Source organism: Pagrus pagrus (genome assembly GCF_965226575.1).
Source record: "Pagrus pagrus genome assembly, chromosome: 8".
NCBI classification, from domain to species: Eukaryota; Metazoa; Chordata; class Actinopteri; order Spariformes; family Sparidae; genus Pagrus; species Pagrus pagrus.
Window position 1 is genome coordinate 17,604,033 of NC_140192.1, and position 17,259 is coordinate 17,621,291.

The 17,259-nt window shown below is 41.3% G+C and overlaps 1 protein-coding gene across 2 annotated transcripts in view; it reads right to left on the reverse strand.

Moving 5' to 3' along the window:
• Window positions 1-17,259, reverse strand: part of fras1 (Fraser extracellular matrix complex subunit 1) — a 233,826-nt gene that overhangs the window by 101,601 nt on the left and 114,966 nt on the right. For both annotated transcript variants that reach the window (XM_084361068.1, XM_084361067.1), the window contains exons 14-18: window positions 13,721-13,864; window positions 11,052-11,192; window positions 10,418-10,558; window positions 10,137-10,304; window positions 587-727 (exon numbers count right to left, since the gene is read on the reverse strand). In XM_084361068.1, coding sequence (XP_084217194.1) covers window positions 587-727; window positions 10,137-10,304; window positions 10,418-10,558; window positions 11,052-11,192; window positions 13,721-13,864 — 735 coding nt within the window. The remainder of the gene's footprint in view (window positions 1-586; window positions 728-10,136; window positions 10,305-10,417; window positions 10,559-11,051; window positions 11,193-13,720; window positions 13,865-17,259) is intronic.

The window sequence follows — 17,259 nt, forward strand, 5'->3', positions numbered from 1 at the left end:
CTCCAGTCAAGAGCACCAGTTATATAACCAAAGTATAAAGCAGCCTGCTACAGAGGCATGAACACTGACTATGATGTGCATTCTTGTACTGCTATCTTTGTGGGGACCAGTCTCTGACCTTCAGATTGAGGACATCTTTGCAAAGTGAGGACATTTGGTCCTGTCCTCATTTAGAGCCGTGTGAGAGTTTTGATTTGAGGGTTAAGATTTAGTCAGGGACAAGTGGCTGCATCATGTAAGTGGATGTGCTCAGAAGCTTGTGTGTGTGTGTGTGTGTGTGTGTGTGTGTGTGTGTGTGTGTGTGTGTGTGTATGTGTGTGTGTGTGTGTGTGTGTGTGTGTGTGTGTTACATTGTGGGGACAAAACGCAAGTCCCTATTAAATAATCATTACATTTTAGGGTGAAGACTTGGTTTAAGGTTAGGGGAAGGTTAGGTCAAGGTTAGGGTTAGGATTAGGGTTAGGCAAATAACGGTTTCAGTAAGTCTACAGGAAATAAATGCAAGTCTATAAAATGTCCCCAAACGTGATGGAAACATGACTTTGTGTGTATGTATGTTTGTGTGTATGTATGTGTGCTCTCTCACCTTGGCACTGGCTGTCCTGGACAAAGAAGCCTTGCAGGCAGCTGGGGATACAGCGGCCCTCACTCAGGCTGGACGGGGAGGCACAGGACGTACAGTTGTCTGCAGATGGCCCAGTACAAAGCCAGCAGGAGTGATGACACTCTGAAAAGGACACAGACACCAGTGTTCATGTGTACAACAAAAAAACATGTAAAGCTGTGGCCCAGGACAGAGGATGCTCCCCAGCTGTGAAGTAGTTATTTTTTTGGTCTAAAACTTTGCTGTATAAGTGCAGTTTTTGCTGAATGTCCTGGAAAGGGTTTTGTTTGTGGAAAGAAAAATCATTCCTACTATTAAGCACTCAGAGAGTAACCAGTAGCACAATGTTACAGTATGCAGAGATGCCAACTGACGTTTTTTTTTTCCGGTATATATTACTATTTTAGCTCTACTGTACCAGCAATGCAGCATTGATGCATCAAAATCGAATGAAGGATGACTGTTCTTATTGCTATAGATGTATACGCCAAAAATAGCTTATGTATCTGAGCCTGAACTGCAGCCAATTCTCCCCACTTTTTTTTGTTATCCTGCATTCTACTGTTTCTTGCTCCTTCTTGATGGCATTTTTGGACTCTCAAGAGCTTTAAGTCAGCTCTGCCAGTTAGACGTAATGTAACACTCAGATGAGGCGAGCAGCCAGCTTCGACAATCAGAAGTTACGCATTAACACTAGAGTAAGTGCCAGCTGGGAGAGTCTTATCCAAGAAGGCTACAAGCCAAAAAAAGACCTCTGAAATATGCTCCACTGCTTAGTTTGGACTATTTAATTTAATGAAACATAAAACTTCCATGGGGGTCATTTAAGGATGATTTACAGTATATCTGAGGGATATAGATTTGGAAGTTGCAGGTAGGGAGGTTAAAGCCGGACAAGGTATCTTGGCTCCACATGGCTCCAAGGATTAACTGCTTAAAACTTTACTGCTCTGAAATCATATAATGAGTTATCTGTAAACTGAACACATCACGCTCATGTTTACCAACTCAACAAGAGTTTCTGATTTAGAAAAGTATAAAAAGAAAAACATCTAAGATTCAGTTGCATGGTCTGATGGAGAGCTAGCTTCCTGATTTATAAGAGTTATTATTTCATCGTCTTAGTTTTCAATTTATAGTGCTGTTACTTGTTATCACAATTTTAAGTAAACATGCAAATTTACAGGTTTATTAAAATAGCGACTGTTGCAACTATAACCAGTATTAAATTTAGACTTTATTGTGCCACTGCTGCAACATTCCTGTGCTTGTTGTCTTTTTTTTAACACTTGGCCTCAGATGTGTGCAACCACCTTGTCCCTGATTGTTTACCCTCCCCCTACATGCCCCCACACCCTTCGCTCCACACCACTGCTGCCCTGAATGAGGCCTTTTGTGCACCCTTTGATGTCTGCTTTGGCAGTGTGAAGACAAATAGCTGAGCAGCACTATCAGCTCTGGCACCTGAGCCGCGCCACGAACAGACCGGCTACTGCTGACGATGGTGGTGGGGGTGGGGAAGACAAAAGCCCTGTCACCAACTTGCCAGCACCGTCAAGTGCATGTGTGTGCACTGTCTGACTTTTTTAGTACACAGTATGTGCACAAGTATGTGTGTTTATAATTACTCCTCTCTGGATTCTTTCAGAGGGCTGTCAGCTGTGTCCGGGTCTTGTGTACACTCTGTATGACAGCCACTGGCAGGAGCAGACTGCTGCTGTACCTGAGCCAACACTGCAGCATGTGCATATGTGTATGTGTGTGTGTATTTGTGTGTGTCTCAGCCCACAAAATATTTTTCCCTTTGGGAACACCACAGCATCACAGCCAGGACCTTGAAAAGTCACAGGAGTGTCAGCCGAAACCGTCAATCTGACATCTCGTCATCACCCACCTTCTCTCTGTCGCCTACCCATAATCCCCTTCTCAGTCAAATATGGCAACTTAATTTGTTAGCTGTGATGACGAGACGGACTACATGTTTTCGTAATTGAGTTAACCACCCACTGTCACGTCTGCTCATCTATGAACATGCCACCAGGCTCATCTCAGTCACATCTGTGTGACATGAGCACACATTCAGTTCACACAAACCTTCAAGTCAAAAAACAAACACACACTCAGAGGCATATTAAATAGGCTTCCTGTCAAACTTATTTCATTAATGATAAGAACGATAGGTACCTCCTCATTCTTTTATTGCAGCTTGGATGTATAATTTGTCGCAAGGCGGAAAGCGCATATTGATTGTGGTAATACCCAAATTCATGTGTGCAGGTCTCATCACACATTATCTGGTGCACACGCTCAGAGAATCGGATTCATTACTTTGTTTTGTGCTGATGGGGTCATAATTTCAGGTGGATGCAGTCGATGAGGTTGTGATTTAGTTTGGGGGTGTGAGTGCTCCTTGATGCCTTCAACAAATGATCCTCCCGGTGCAGTATGGGGCTGATCATCACATTAGTTCAGCAGAGAGTTCTGCCTGCTACACAGCAGAAAAACAAGTGGAGGGTTATATCTCATTCCTCTGAAGTGTCTAATGCATCATTCACATTGATTCTGCTGGTTATGGTACACTAGAATCAAGTCAACTTCAATGTCAGACAATTTGAGGAAATGGCAATGCAACGCACAACTGCTCCGGCATTGGAATGATGAATACATCAGCTGTTTCAGTCTGACTCGACTTCTACCCTAACTGAAAGTTGTGTTCCTGACCAGATTTCTGTGATATCAGGTTACCTTATCCTGGTCAGGGTCATAAGGGAAACAGCCCACATGCCCCTCTGAATCTCCCTCTGGGTCTCCCCAGGGTACCCATTCACTCAGCTGTGGCAGGAAATCTTCCAAAAGGAGGTGGCAATGATGTGAAGAGGTCTCCTCACCGAGGGCCACAACTACCCATAGACGGTATAAAACATGGACGTAGTCTCAGTGACGTCACCCATAGGATTCTGAAGAGCCATTATGAAGCTCAGTGTGGTGGCTTCAGCTGTCACCAGTGGAGCCGAGGTAGACCGAATGAGCTAGCAGCTAGTTAGGCTAGCTAGGGGATTGGGGGATGATTCGCTTTTGGCCATTCAAGAATGTAGTTTTTGACACCGGTTTTGTCTTCATTTTTCAGCCCTGGAGATTGCTGCAACTATCATGGCCGTTTTAAACCTTGACCGTTTGTTTTTGTAAAGCAGTACTTTGACACCGAGATCCTCGTGAATCACTGAGCTCTTCAAGCACAGTGTCACCCTGACATCCTACTGGCAAAACTCATCTCTTCTGTTTGCACCTTTGGCCTTATTCTTCCGGTCATCCGCTTTGTACCCAAAGTTAAGACTCAGACATAAGTGGCATCAGGCTTTCGAGGACTCTAGTTAGATCATCAATCCAAGCTGGTCTCAGAATGGGGGCCAAAAAAGTATATTCACAAAGGCCAAATATGATTCATATTCAATGAGGGCCTCATACTCAAAAAGCCAGCCTTGTGAGAAGAGCTAATAGACAAGCAACACAGTAGCATTTCTTGTGTTCAATGGCTACAAAGGGTCAGGCACTCACCTGCTGCGTTCAGAGCAGACTTTTAAGGACAAGCAGATATTCAGTCTCAAGGATGCAAGAGGCACCACTTCACTTTCATCAACACCATTATCTGTCATGCTATGCATATGAGGCCTTGTTGGAATTTAATTGGCTGCCAATACGAACCGCCCGGGGGTATGTTTGTGAGGAAGTTCAATATCAAGTGAGTGGTACTCAAGCCCAGAGTGTTTAGTTTACCAACCAGTTTCATGGGTGAGATTGTATTAAATGCTGAGCTGAGGTCAACAAACAGCATTCTGATGAAGCTGCTGTAAATTTCAAGGTGTGGGAAGACTGAGGGCAGTGGGTATGGCATCCTCTGTGGACCTGGTGGTTCTGAATGTAAACTGGTGAGGGATGTTGTCTTTAATGTGCTGGAGAACCAGTTTCTTAAAGCACTTCACCAGGATGGGGGTGAGGGCCACAGGGCAGTAGTCCTTAAGTTAGACACTGCAGACTTTTTAGGTACAGGACGATGGTGGCTGTCTTGAAGCAGGTAAGAACGGTCTCCTGTGAGAGTGATATGTTAATGTCTCTGATATTATGAAAAGGGATGCAACACAGTTCAGGCATGTGGTAACCCCTTTGTGTATGTGACAGCGTGCTGCAGCTCGACCTACTGAGCAGCAATAAAGTGCCTAAATGCAAACTCTCTCTGTCTGCAGGCTGCTGACTGGAGAGGAGAGGGATTTACAGCCTGGAATTTGCTCTCAGACATCCGATAGCTTGTGTGTGTGTGTGTGTGTGTGTGTGTGTGTGTGTGTTTGTTTGTGTGTGTGTGCGTGCATGTGTGCGTGTGTGTCCATATGCGTGTACAAAAACACTGGAGACTGTGAGTCTCATGTCTTCCATCCTCCTTCAGGACAGTAGCTGCTGAGGATGTCTGAATATCTGTCAGAGCAACACACACACGCACACAGACACACACACACACACACTTGTACAATAGCCCCCATTGTTCCCAGCCGTACACCTGAACCCACTGACACTCCACTGAGGGAAACCTTTGTTACTGAGAATAGAGGCAGAGTGGAACAACTGCTTTACATATTACTGTGAATAGAGCTTTAATGACACGTCATTTATCGAGTTGATCCTCAGCTAACTGCGTTGAGCCTAATTTAGGAAGCTCAGAGTGTAGTGAAAAAAAATAGATAAATGACTCTCAGACACAAAAGCTGATGTACAATGCAACTCTATGCTGAGACAAGCAGTTAAAATCCAATTTTCTGTATAACAAACGCACCAAAGTGTGAGCTTAACACAGCAGAAATTCAATATTAAATTTTCAGATGTTGCAGAGACATAATTCAAGTCAAATCAGAAAATGCATTTCAATACATGTTCAGGTGTTTTTAAATTTCATTCATGTATATTTTAAGTCATACCTGAAACAAGTCAAGCACAGAACCACAGATATACATAAAGAGAGGCCAACCATGATTTGACAATTGCAATGCAGCAGGAAAATATCTTTTAAAGAGTAACTTAACCCCCAATTTAGCTTAAAAAAAGGCAAATTATTACTGTTGCAGTGATTACTATAGACTGTGACAAGTATAAATTAATATTATAAAATGTATTATAAACATATTCTAAAATGACTGCAAGTGAACTTGAACTAACTTCAATCATCAGCACTGAATTTTCACATTGAATACATACAGTATGAACAAGGTATGGACCTGGGTATGCAGACCAATATCACTACATCTGATCTGTGGGGTAGTGACACAATTTGGCGTCTGATCTACTCTGGGTCCCTTGTTTAGGTTGTCTGATATTGAAAGACTCTGATGAACCCAGGATACATCATTGATGATGTGTCACACTGCACCATAGGATGTATATAGAAATAAAATACAAAATCAGATAGACTGAGGCAATTACTTGCAAAGTAAGTCCTTGTTGGGGATAGAGGGGTTGGTTCAAGTATAAGGGTTACGTGGCCCTCCAAATGGAGGTTTTTCAGAGACACACTTCAAACTAAGGGTTATGAGAACTCTCTCGTCCTTTTCTTTATAAAAGGCATAACACTATTGCTGGTAGTTTAGCTAACTGGCTAGTTAGCTGGCATTACATTGTTATTGCCAATTTGTGCATTTTAACGTACTTCAATGTAGCATTCCCCATCTCTGATGGCATATGGCGGCCAAAATTTAACTAGAGTCCAGCAGTGAAGTTGCTGCACTTGGTACCACTCCTCTAATATCACTGCAGTGTGCCAGGGTAGGAGCAAATGTTGCGTTAGCCTTTACAGCACCACTAGTGACCATGTAATGAGGCATTGTTCTTTTTTATTAATGACTTGTTTGTTTATGAGAAGTTGTAAATAAATTGCAAGCGTCCATCAGATAAATGTCAAATGGCATTGTGACAATACCATAGTAGTGCAAGAGAAATCACCACAGTGGGAGACACGATTTTGGAGATGTCTGGTCACGTCTGTTTACATAAACGCCATTGACAACTGATGACATACTAGGGTCTTAATTATCACATTTCATAGAGGGGGATTTCAACCACTACCCTTTGTAACTATTTTCTGAGTGGCAAGAGGGCACTCAAAAAGAGGAGCCGGGGTAAAAAGGCTTGAGGCTAATTGAGGCTTAGTGTTCATTAAAGGCCCATGCTGCTTCTTGACATCACTCTCTGCCCTATTTGCTGAATAATCTGATGTTTCTGTATGTGATAATGAATATTAGCTATGCAGGTCTGGCTGCAGCCATGAATTCAATTCGGTGAAAAATACCTTGCAACTGAATTTAAACCCACTCTAGCCCCTATATTGGCTCAGTGTTGGTCCCATGCGATCAGAGATAAATGCTTGTTAGAGGACACTCCAATCCAACTACTACACATTGATTTGCAATTATCTCCTCCAGGATGATTACGGGAATCCAATACAGCTAACGACTATTCAATTGAGGTAAAGTAAACAAAAATTTCTCTGGTGCTTGGCCCTCTCTAAACTTAAAAGTAAACTGTTGTGAGGAGACAAATACTGCTCTGCCCTAAACATCACTAAGTGGCCTCAGGCTCAAGATCCCTAAAATCAAAGTGATGCAGACTCCTGAGCTCTTGGAGAAATGAATGTAAGGAGCCTAGAGGTTGCAAATATCCATTATTCAAAAGCAAAAGCATGGTAACCAATTGGCTGCACACTCTAATTTTAGGCTTACCGTGTGCCAGCAAACCAGTAATCCGGTTTCTGGTCTTGGTGATACTGACTTTTCCTCACAGACCAAACGAAACAAGAATTGGGGAAAGGTATTTACAACAGAAGCGGCAAATCACAATGTTTCACAGTTTTAGGAATCCACATAACCATCATCTAACAGGAAACTACAACAACATTCCTCAGAGCACCCTGTAATTGACATGATAACTAAATTGTAATTGTACCTTGAAACACAGCTGCTGAGTAACTGTAAACAGACAGCAAGGAATTATCTGCAACACTGTGGGAAATCCCAATGAAGCTATGCTAATAGCAACCTTTCTTGTGTTCAAACTCTCTGTGCCTAACATGTGACTCATTTTCTGCACCATCTCTACTGGCAGCTTTGGAATCAAAGCAGTGAGAAATGCAGAAAAAAAAAACATACCCCCAAACCTCCTGTCCAGTCTTCAGTTTTCATGATAAATAACTGTACAGTTCGTTTGTGAATACAGTGCTGAAGCTTTGTATTGTATTTTCATTTCCCCAGAGTCCAGATATGTCTGTCGGCTACACAAACGACGAATGCTGCAACACTGCATGTGCCTTTAGACCAACACCTTCGGGAAATCAGTGTTTGATCAATGTATGACGCTTTCTTTAACCCTGACCACTATATTTCCCTAGCCTTCACCAAGTTGTCTAGTGCATGTCAGAGGTTTGCCCTTAAGTAACATGACTTGAAGTTGAGTCAGAGTCAAGCCATAAATCTGGTAACTTCGCAAAAACAAGGGACTTCCAACTTGACTTTTGCTTTAGTACCAATGACTTGTACCCTCACTAGGGCTATCCTTTAGAGATTATTTCTCCCCCACGTTAAAAGAGAAACTTGCGGTGAAACCACTATTAGTTTCAGTAGACACTAGAGAATTTCAGATATAAAGGCTCTGATGTGGTATCATAACATAAGTAACACATCAAGACACAATTGGTTAGTTTGCTCTTAAATGTTAATCTAATATTGATTTTAAAGTAATAAATACACATTGTAAGGCATGCAATATTTCTGTAATTTCACTAAACATACTGTTACTTGAACAGTACTTAAAAAAAACCTCAAGATTGCATTACATTATGTAAAGTGGCGACTTACTTAAAAATGTGTCAACCAACAATCAGAGACGGGCACAAATACATCACAAATACTTGCTTATAAAATATATCAAAATAAAATCCCAAATACTGGTATGACAAATGTCATTTAATTAACACACAAGTAGTTTGTAATTTTAAAAATGTAAAAAGACCTTCAATACAAGCTGACATTATTACATTTTAGCCATTTAGACGCCTCAGTATGGGCTGGATTTTGTTGGCCCAGTTGTTGAATAGCAACAGACGGGAGCTTGGCTATTAAATTAAGTCATTATTTTGTGTTATTTTATTTATAATTCAAGTAACTTGGTGTTTACTTTATCTGTTCTTTTAATTCCCAATGTAGCCTACAAACAGTTTTCTATTGTGTCTAACATATTTCATATACTAATGACAATTAACTTATAATCGGTTGTTAAGGCAGCCAACAATCCATTAAAGAAATTGCTTAGTGCAACACTCTTGTTCTTCCAGGTCAGGATCAGCGCAATGTCTCATCATGTCATAACCACTCTTACTCATGCACTCTAAAGTTTCTGCGCATACATACCTAAAATTCAACTTCAATGTAAACGGCACCTTAAACTGCTGTTTGGCAGTGTGTGCATTATCTCATTTCAGGTAAGAGCAGCTGCTGCAGATGAAAACTGAGCTGAGTGGAAAGTAGAGCTGAACTAAACGCCAGCGTTGGCGATTGACTTGGCTTCGTTCGAGGACGAGACAGCAGGTAGAAAAGAACAAATACCCCTCTCCCTGCCAAATACTGAAGGCAGTGTGGTCAGTGGGCACACAAACTGAACAGGGAGGTAATAAGATAGCAGAGCAGCCATTGTGTTAAGTGGATAGAATGTGACGGCACACAGTTGGAGGTACGAGGGAGGTAGAGAGAACTGATTACAGTCTTTCCATCTCTTCGATGCTGTCCTGTTTCGTTTAAAAAAAAAAGGCTTTTTGGCAAGGATTTGTTAGCTGCAGCGGTGTGTTTGTGTGTGTGTTGGTAGGCGAGTGATAATTATTCTCACTTGACAGACTATCCCCTCAAACCTAAAACCCACCTCAGAAATTAGCCCATTACATGCACAATTTCACACTCACAAACAGCCTAATTAGGTGTCGCCACACAAACAGTATCTTCCTTCTCCGAATACGTCCACAAAGTTTACATACACACACACACACAATTCCAAGTTTTCCAAGTTACAAGTTTCCAAAACGTAAAATCCATTGGAGAAGGTCAAAGCAACACATATTCTATATTCTTATCAAATAAATCACTGAAAACAGATTACCGATTAAACCAATTTTAGTCCATGAATTTTCTGTTAATTGACAGTCTGACTGGTTGACTAATTCTTTCAGCAATAATTACTGTTATTCAAATAAAGGCACCATTTGCATCAAGATCATTTTGCTTGGATAAAAACATTGTTTTCTTTGCTCAGTCATTGATTATCCTTTAAGCTCTGCTTTCATTGGGCTTTAACAAATTACATTAGTGCGAATGATTACCTGATCTGTTTTGAAACCCAAAGTGGCTAATGATTGACTTGCTTATGGGCAGCAGAGACTCCCTAGCTTACCCTTCCAGGCACTTCCTTCCAAATAAAGGAAGAAATGTAAGCAAAGACCGTATGTACTCACCTCTGCATGTCTGCATGTAATCCAGGAAGCTGTGCGCAGGGCATCCAGCAGTGCAGACGCCATGCTGGAGTTGACTGGACTGTGGCAGGAGGGCTTCCTCCGGTTTGAGACAGCGGAGGCAGTCTGAGGCCAAGGGTCCAACACAGGAGCGACAGGACGGATGACAGTCTAAAAGCAGAGGAGATGAAAGGTCAAAAGGGCAGAGTGACAGTGGTGGAAAATTATAAAGCACTTTTTGCAAGCATATATCATTTTGACGAAATGTAGATACAAGGTCTTACTGTGGCAAGTGCTGTCCTGGGAGTAGAGTCCCTCCCCACAGGCCTCCACACACTGACCTTGGTGGAGAAGGAGCTCACCTGGACACAGGGTACACTGGGATACCGAGGGACCCCAGCAGGAAGCGCAGGAGCTGTGGCAGGCTTAGGAGAAAAAAAGGAAAAGAAAAGAACTGAACCTGAACTGTCGGTTAAGAGATTAATACTTAATACTTCCTCTCTTTCACGAAATTTTACTTGAAGAACACCATAATGCTCTTAAAGTAGATTAAGAGCATTTAAGCCATGTGCCTTTGCACCTCACATGCTTAATGTTCTTTGATGAACAAGAAAGGAGGTTGCTTGACAGTGGCTTTTAATCCCAGAACTTTGACTTCATAACTAAGTTACTTTAACTGTTTTAATATTTGAAATTTGAGTGTGACCAGAGAGCTAAAACGGGTGATTACATGAGTAAAAACAGTTAAATATTGTTAAAATGTTTTGCAAGACTTGACTACAGTAGCTGGTTGAACAAAAACAACAACAACAACAACAACAACAACAAGACATAAAACAAGAACAATAAGAACAAGAATCAACTCCCACAATACCAAGAAAGGATGGCAAAGTTTTAGGTGTTGAAGATTTAGCTTACCTCTGCATCTGCTGTGGGTGTCCAGGTAATGCTGAGCAGGACACTGGGAAATGCATTTCCCATGATGCAAGGCAGTTCCCGGCAGACAGCTCATGCACTTGGGGTTGTCAGGGAAACAGGAGGCACAGGACGAATCACAGGCTGTGAACCGCAGCATGTTAAAATTAATGGCTTCTGGTCTGAATGATAAAATGCGCTGTGCTCTATTTAAAACTGAATTAATGAAAATAAAGTCTCTGAAGTTCAGAGTTTGTTCAACTTTTTGTTTCAACTGTTTGCAAGTTTGTGTTCACTTTGTGTTGTAGTCACAGTAATAGAAACTTAAAAAGTAATAAGATACAAAAAGTCTTTGTAAAAAGTATAGATAGAAACAACTGAACTTCAGCTGAATCAACACGGTGCATTTGTGTGTGTGCATGTGTGCGTGTATAGTGTTTCGTATTAACATGACACTATGACAAGCACACATGCTCAAACAGATCTTTGCCTCCATCAAAACAGAGGCTAAATCAGTAGAAGGGAAACCTTTTCAAAGCTAATCCAGGAAGTCCCGAGGAAGAATATCGAAAAGTTAAAAACCCTTCAGCTCTCTCCAGATGTTGACATTTAAACCAGGTCTCATAGTACAAACTGGCAAGTTCTGATGGATTTGACCTTTTTCCATAAAGTTCCCTGGGTTTTGACATTTTCTAAAAGAGGGCTCCTCACTGAGTTCTTTGACTCTTGCCGACGGCTGCTCACTGAAAGCTTTAAGTCTTCCATATGAGCCTCCCCACCCACATCCCCCACACCCCCCACAACCCCTCCAGGTGGTTTTAACCAAAGAAAGTTCACCATCGCCCTGAGGGAAGCCTATTCTCGCTCTGCTTCATCTTACCACTCAAAAATAGAAACCATCCATATTCATACAGGATCTCTTTATTCAAAGAGCTTCTGAATCCTCATTAGAGCAACAGAGAACTGCTAATTATTGTATTTTTTTTAATTGTTTGTTTGCTAACTCTGGCTACTGCTGACTTATCATTTTGGCACCACATGGAGTGGATGCTGCATGAGGCTCCACAGGGACTCTATAGAAAAACAAGCCCAAATAAACCTTCACCGTCGGCTCACACATGAAAGAAAAAAAAGACTCTTATTGTCTCAAATGGTGAACAAACACATTTCACAGGGATAACTGCAGTTTTGTAAGTCGCTTTTTTCTCCTTAACCTTTCTTTTTATAGCCTTGAATTTAGAAAAATCGCCTGACAGTATGACGTATATGATTTATTATGTTCGTTTATATCTCATTGACGCTACAGTATATACATTGGGCGTCTTTTCATATATGACAGTATATTTTCAGACACTCTGAGGCTTTAAATACAGTCTTTTTGGGGCTCTATATTTTTTTCTAACTTTAGTGGATAAAGGCCAAACAAAGAAACGAGATCCTGTCATATTAAACCATTTTTGACAAGATAAAAAAGACCTTTAATAGCAGATTTTTCATCTGCAATTTGAAGATTCTCAGGTAAACAAAAGTAAAGTCTTGTGCCATTTTGTAAAGACATTTAACAATCCTACTTGGAGTCCAATTATCATTTCCACAGCAGCAGAAAACAGACCACAATGCCATGCAGAAGCAAGACAGGTTTTGTTTTCTATGAAGCTAAATGTAATTTATTTATGGCAATTTCATGGGCATTCTGGAAAACATAAAATGAATAATTGAAGTAGACAATTCAGGTTCAAGGAAAAAAGTTAAACAATATTTATCCTTTACCCTCCTTCACATGTTAACAACACTTTAGCTTTACACAAGTGTGTATTGGGTCTAAATTAAGTGCTTTATTAATCCCTTCATGTCTTTAGGGTTAAATCCTGACCTCAGATTGGCCTGAGGAACAGGTCCAGTTGTGGAGCAAGTGCCTTTGTCAAGGGGATCAGTGAGAGATATGCTGCAATCCATTGCAAGTAGGAAGTCGATATTTCTGTGTTTATATTCCAGACTTCTGAAGGTAATGCGTCCCAGTAAATCTGCCTGGGAAAAAAGATGCCCACAGCAAACTGATGTTTGATTGGTCCCTGAACTTCACAAGCAACTACAACATTTACTCATTTAATAGATTAGCACATGTGAAAAGAGAAAAGAGGAGTTGGCTCATATCTCATGGTTTGCAACTTCTATCAAGCATGAATCAACTGAAAGCAAATTAGAATTACTCGCCGTTGAATGCCTACGCACAGCAGTTAAGGTACGCTTCCTCCAAAATATAATCAGTTCATCCTCGAATCCAAGTGGACATTTGTGCCAAATTTGCAGAAATTCCCTCATGGTGCTTTGAGATATCACATTCACGAGAATGGGCATAGAGCCGGCATAAAGGCTTTATTGAAAACGGCAACATAAAGTAAAAAGTGATAAATAGGTAAAATTGTTGACTGTGTGCGCCACCATAATGCTGTAACATCATGTGTGTCTATGTCAGCAAAATCAGGCTTGGTCGATCTCCCCAAGTTTCCGACTTGAAATTACGACGGTTCTTTGCACTTTACCGTGTCATGCTGTTTTTTAGTACAGTGGAATGCAGCATGATCCTCCTATTCCTGAAATCTTAATATCAAAAAGGGGAAAACATGTTACATCCGTATCAACATCAAATGATTACTGTGTGTCCGTTTTACCGTAGCAGATTCCTTCTTGACTGTAGAAACCAGCGCCACAGTCAGGAACACATTCCCCGTCTTTGAGCAAGGCAGCTGGGTCCGAACATGACACACACTCCTGCTGGCTTGGCCCACGGCACTCTGAGCATGACTCACTGCAGCCTGGAAGAGAGAAAAGAAAAAGTTTACTCTAGGTATCTATATACTGTATACTAACAGTGTAAAATGGCCCTGATATAACCGCACCAGTATGTGTGTCTTAGCCCACTTACTATAAAACACACGCACTTTATATTACAGGCAAACTCTGGGACTTTTGACATATTTCCTACCTTCGAGGCAGTCTGTCATTTCCTTTCCAATATGTGATGTGGTTTTAAAACAAGCTTTTCAAATCATCTGCGGTTTCACCTCCATTACAACACTACAACAATGTGGCTTTGACAACAATAAAATGAGACATCCTGGGCATTGTGACGGCATTGCATTACTGAAATTAATTAAAAATCTCTGCCTGGAAGGTTGGAGAAACAATGAAAATTCTTTAAAACTAGCAGCTTGGTTTGAAAAAAAGAAAAGAAATACCTTCATGCACATTAAGGAAACTTTTATGGTTGTAAAAGACAACATTCTGTTGAGCGTGTGTGCGTATGTGTGTGTGGTCTCCACAGCTGCCATTCCCAGTGGTATTTTACGAGCCCTGATAAAACCAGCACCAACAACACTGGAGTGAGGTGAGCTGTGTGGGGAGTCTGTGTAAAAATGTAACTGCATGTCCGTGTGAGTGTCTGCTTGAGTGTGGCGTGAGCGTGTGTGAAGGTGTGAGCCAAAGAGACAAAGACAGACGAAAACACAACAGGAACAAGACACTGACACACATGCAATCTCGTAAGCGAATTAATCTTGTTTTGTTTTTGATTAAATGTGGGTGAGGCTTATTTCTATGTGTCTTTGTGTCGTCATATTGCTGTACACTCATCTGTCTGTATACAGTGTGTGTGTGTGTCTGTGTGAACAACTAGAAGCTCCAAAAACCTATTTCAACACCAACTGGTATGATTACACATGATTTCCCAGCGGCCCGCAGACTGAAGCCAGATGCCACGGCAAGCGCAACCAAAAAAAAAAAATCACAAAAAAAAGAGACAAAAACAAACTATAAGGAAAACACAGGAGTACTGTGAACGCTCTGGCTCTGATACAGGAAACTGTGGTGTGAAGTAAACAGTCTTGTCAGTGCCAGATTTCTGGTGTACATTCACAAGCTGGTGCTGTTTTGTTCCAGACATAATGTACGAATTAAGCAGCCTTTGTAAAAGATGCCCACACTTGAAAAAACAGGAAATCCAAATCGGGCTCCTTGGGGATCGCCTTTCACGAAGAGTTCATCTTCATGTGAAACTCTTTCACTCTCACTCTTTCTTTTTTCGTCATGATCCTCGAAGTTGTTCCCATTATCATCTCAAACGAGTTTATGGGTTCAGTGGATGTTCATCTAAAATCCAAAAAGTCTAATTTCTTGTATAATGAACACTGCAAAGTTGGAGGTCCATGAATTGTATAACCTCTCTATCATGGTTCACATGGTTAGAGGAAGAGACACAGGAGTCCCAATCTGCTGAATACATTTTATCTCACACTACAATCAGAGAACTATTTCTCTGGCCTTTCTCTGAGATCCAAATCCATGTCTTGGAGCTTGCTGTGTGTTAGACGCATGTGGAAATGCTGTTAAATTTCAAAACATTTTAGTGAAAGGGTTTTTAAAAGAATCAGCTGTAAAATGCCAATGTGTACTGGTTGTGGATCAAAATGATTCCTTGAAGTCCCAATACCTTTTTAGTGCAGGAGCATCACCTTTCTGTGAGCAGAACATTGGATTGGTTTTCATTTCTGATGCCTGTCCTCCACACACATTTGCATTTTAGTTTCAGACATAAAGCTGTTACATCAATGAGTTCTTGCCCTTTGATTGGCAGTTTGAAAATGCTTGCATAGAGCACCCCGGGCTAATCTTAGTTTGAGGCATCCAGACAGGATACCGGCGATCTCTTAGTAATCTTTGTGCTTGAACTTCTCCAGATCTAAGAGAGCTTGAAGGCTTCTTCAATCTCAATATTTGGAAAGCCGGTAAAGGTTCTTTGTGGATCTCTGAAACCTTCAGTTGAATTTGGCTGCACTGAAATGTGGTATTAAATCGAAGTGCATTTTCCGCAAGAGTAACAAACTAATTTCATCTAATGAGAACGCCCAACATGCCTATTTGTCCCGTCAGGATCTATGCAGGTCTGAAATAGTCTGCTGAACAATAAATACATGTTCCACAGTCTCTCCTGGTCCATAGCTCCTGTGCTAGTGATGTAAACACCAGCACTTCCTAATCTCCCAGTCCAAACCGCTAGCTGCACGACTAACTGAGCTTACCGAGCTAACTCGCTAACTATTTGTTGAGAGTATGAATTCGACAGGTGGCCAATTCTTACATATTGCACCTGTAAGTTGTAAGAACAAGAGACAGCTGTGTATTCAGAAAGAGTGAATGAGGTCAAAGGTTAAAAAGTGAAGAGACAGAGACAGAAGAGTGAAAGTTGGAGATGAAGAAACACTGAGGAAGAAGGAAGGAGGATTCAGAAAGCCTAAGAAATGAGCAAAACACATCAAGTCAAGGGGATATTCACCGCGGGAGAGTATAATTAATTTAATCAGTGCCATTTAAGAAAAGGTGATGAAAATCTCAGTCAATTAATGCCAGAAGTTAACCAAACATGTTATCATGGAAGTTGCTGGGAAGCAGCATGAGATAAATGTACTGATCCCTCCTGCTCCAGGTGACAACATTCATATCATCTGCCACTCTCTCTGCATCCTTCTCTTTATCATCTTGAAAACACATATTTCCTTCCAGGAACATAACACACTTTTTCACTTTGATCAAACACACACACACCACATTCCTGTCACTACCACAAACACTTTACTTCCAACAGGGTTATGTAATTTGATGCACATTTAATATGTTTTATTTCCCTTGTTCGCATGTTGTTTTTATTTCCCTTGTTATTTTTTTATTCACCTCCATGCTGAGCTTTGCTGCAATTCACCTGACTCTGACTCTTAGTCATTAAATATTTTATATTGAAACACGGTCTTGGACTGAAGTCACTGGCTTGGCAGCCTCGTCCGCCCTAACTCCACCATCTTAACGTCATTATGGTACATAGCCTGACACGGACAAATGTGAATGTATCAGTGGTTTGCAGAATTTTTTAACATTTTTAATTTGGCGACAAGGCTGTCCAGGCAACTCCTTTCAGCAACACCATTACTGCGGCGATCTGCCGCCTGTTCAACATGCAAACACTAGACATGCACCAGGCTGCCATTCATTGTAAAGAGAAGTTCAGAATAGCATCCTCGTGCCTCCCCTCGCCAATTAAGACTCAGAAGTAAGTGAGAAAGGTTCAGCTTCATGCAGTTGTCCTCCATCATGCAGGAGCAACAACCCTGAGACAACCAACGGTGCTTGTTTTGATTCCCTCAGGAAACAGACTGGATTT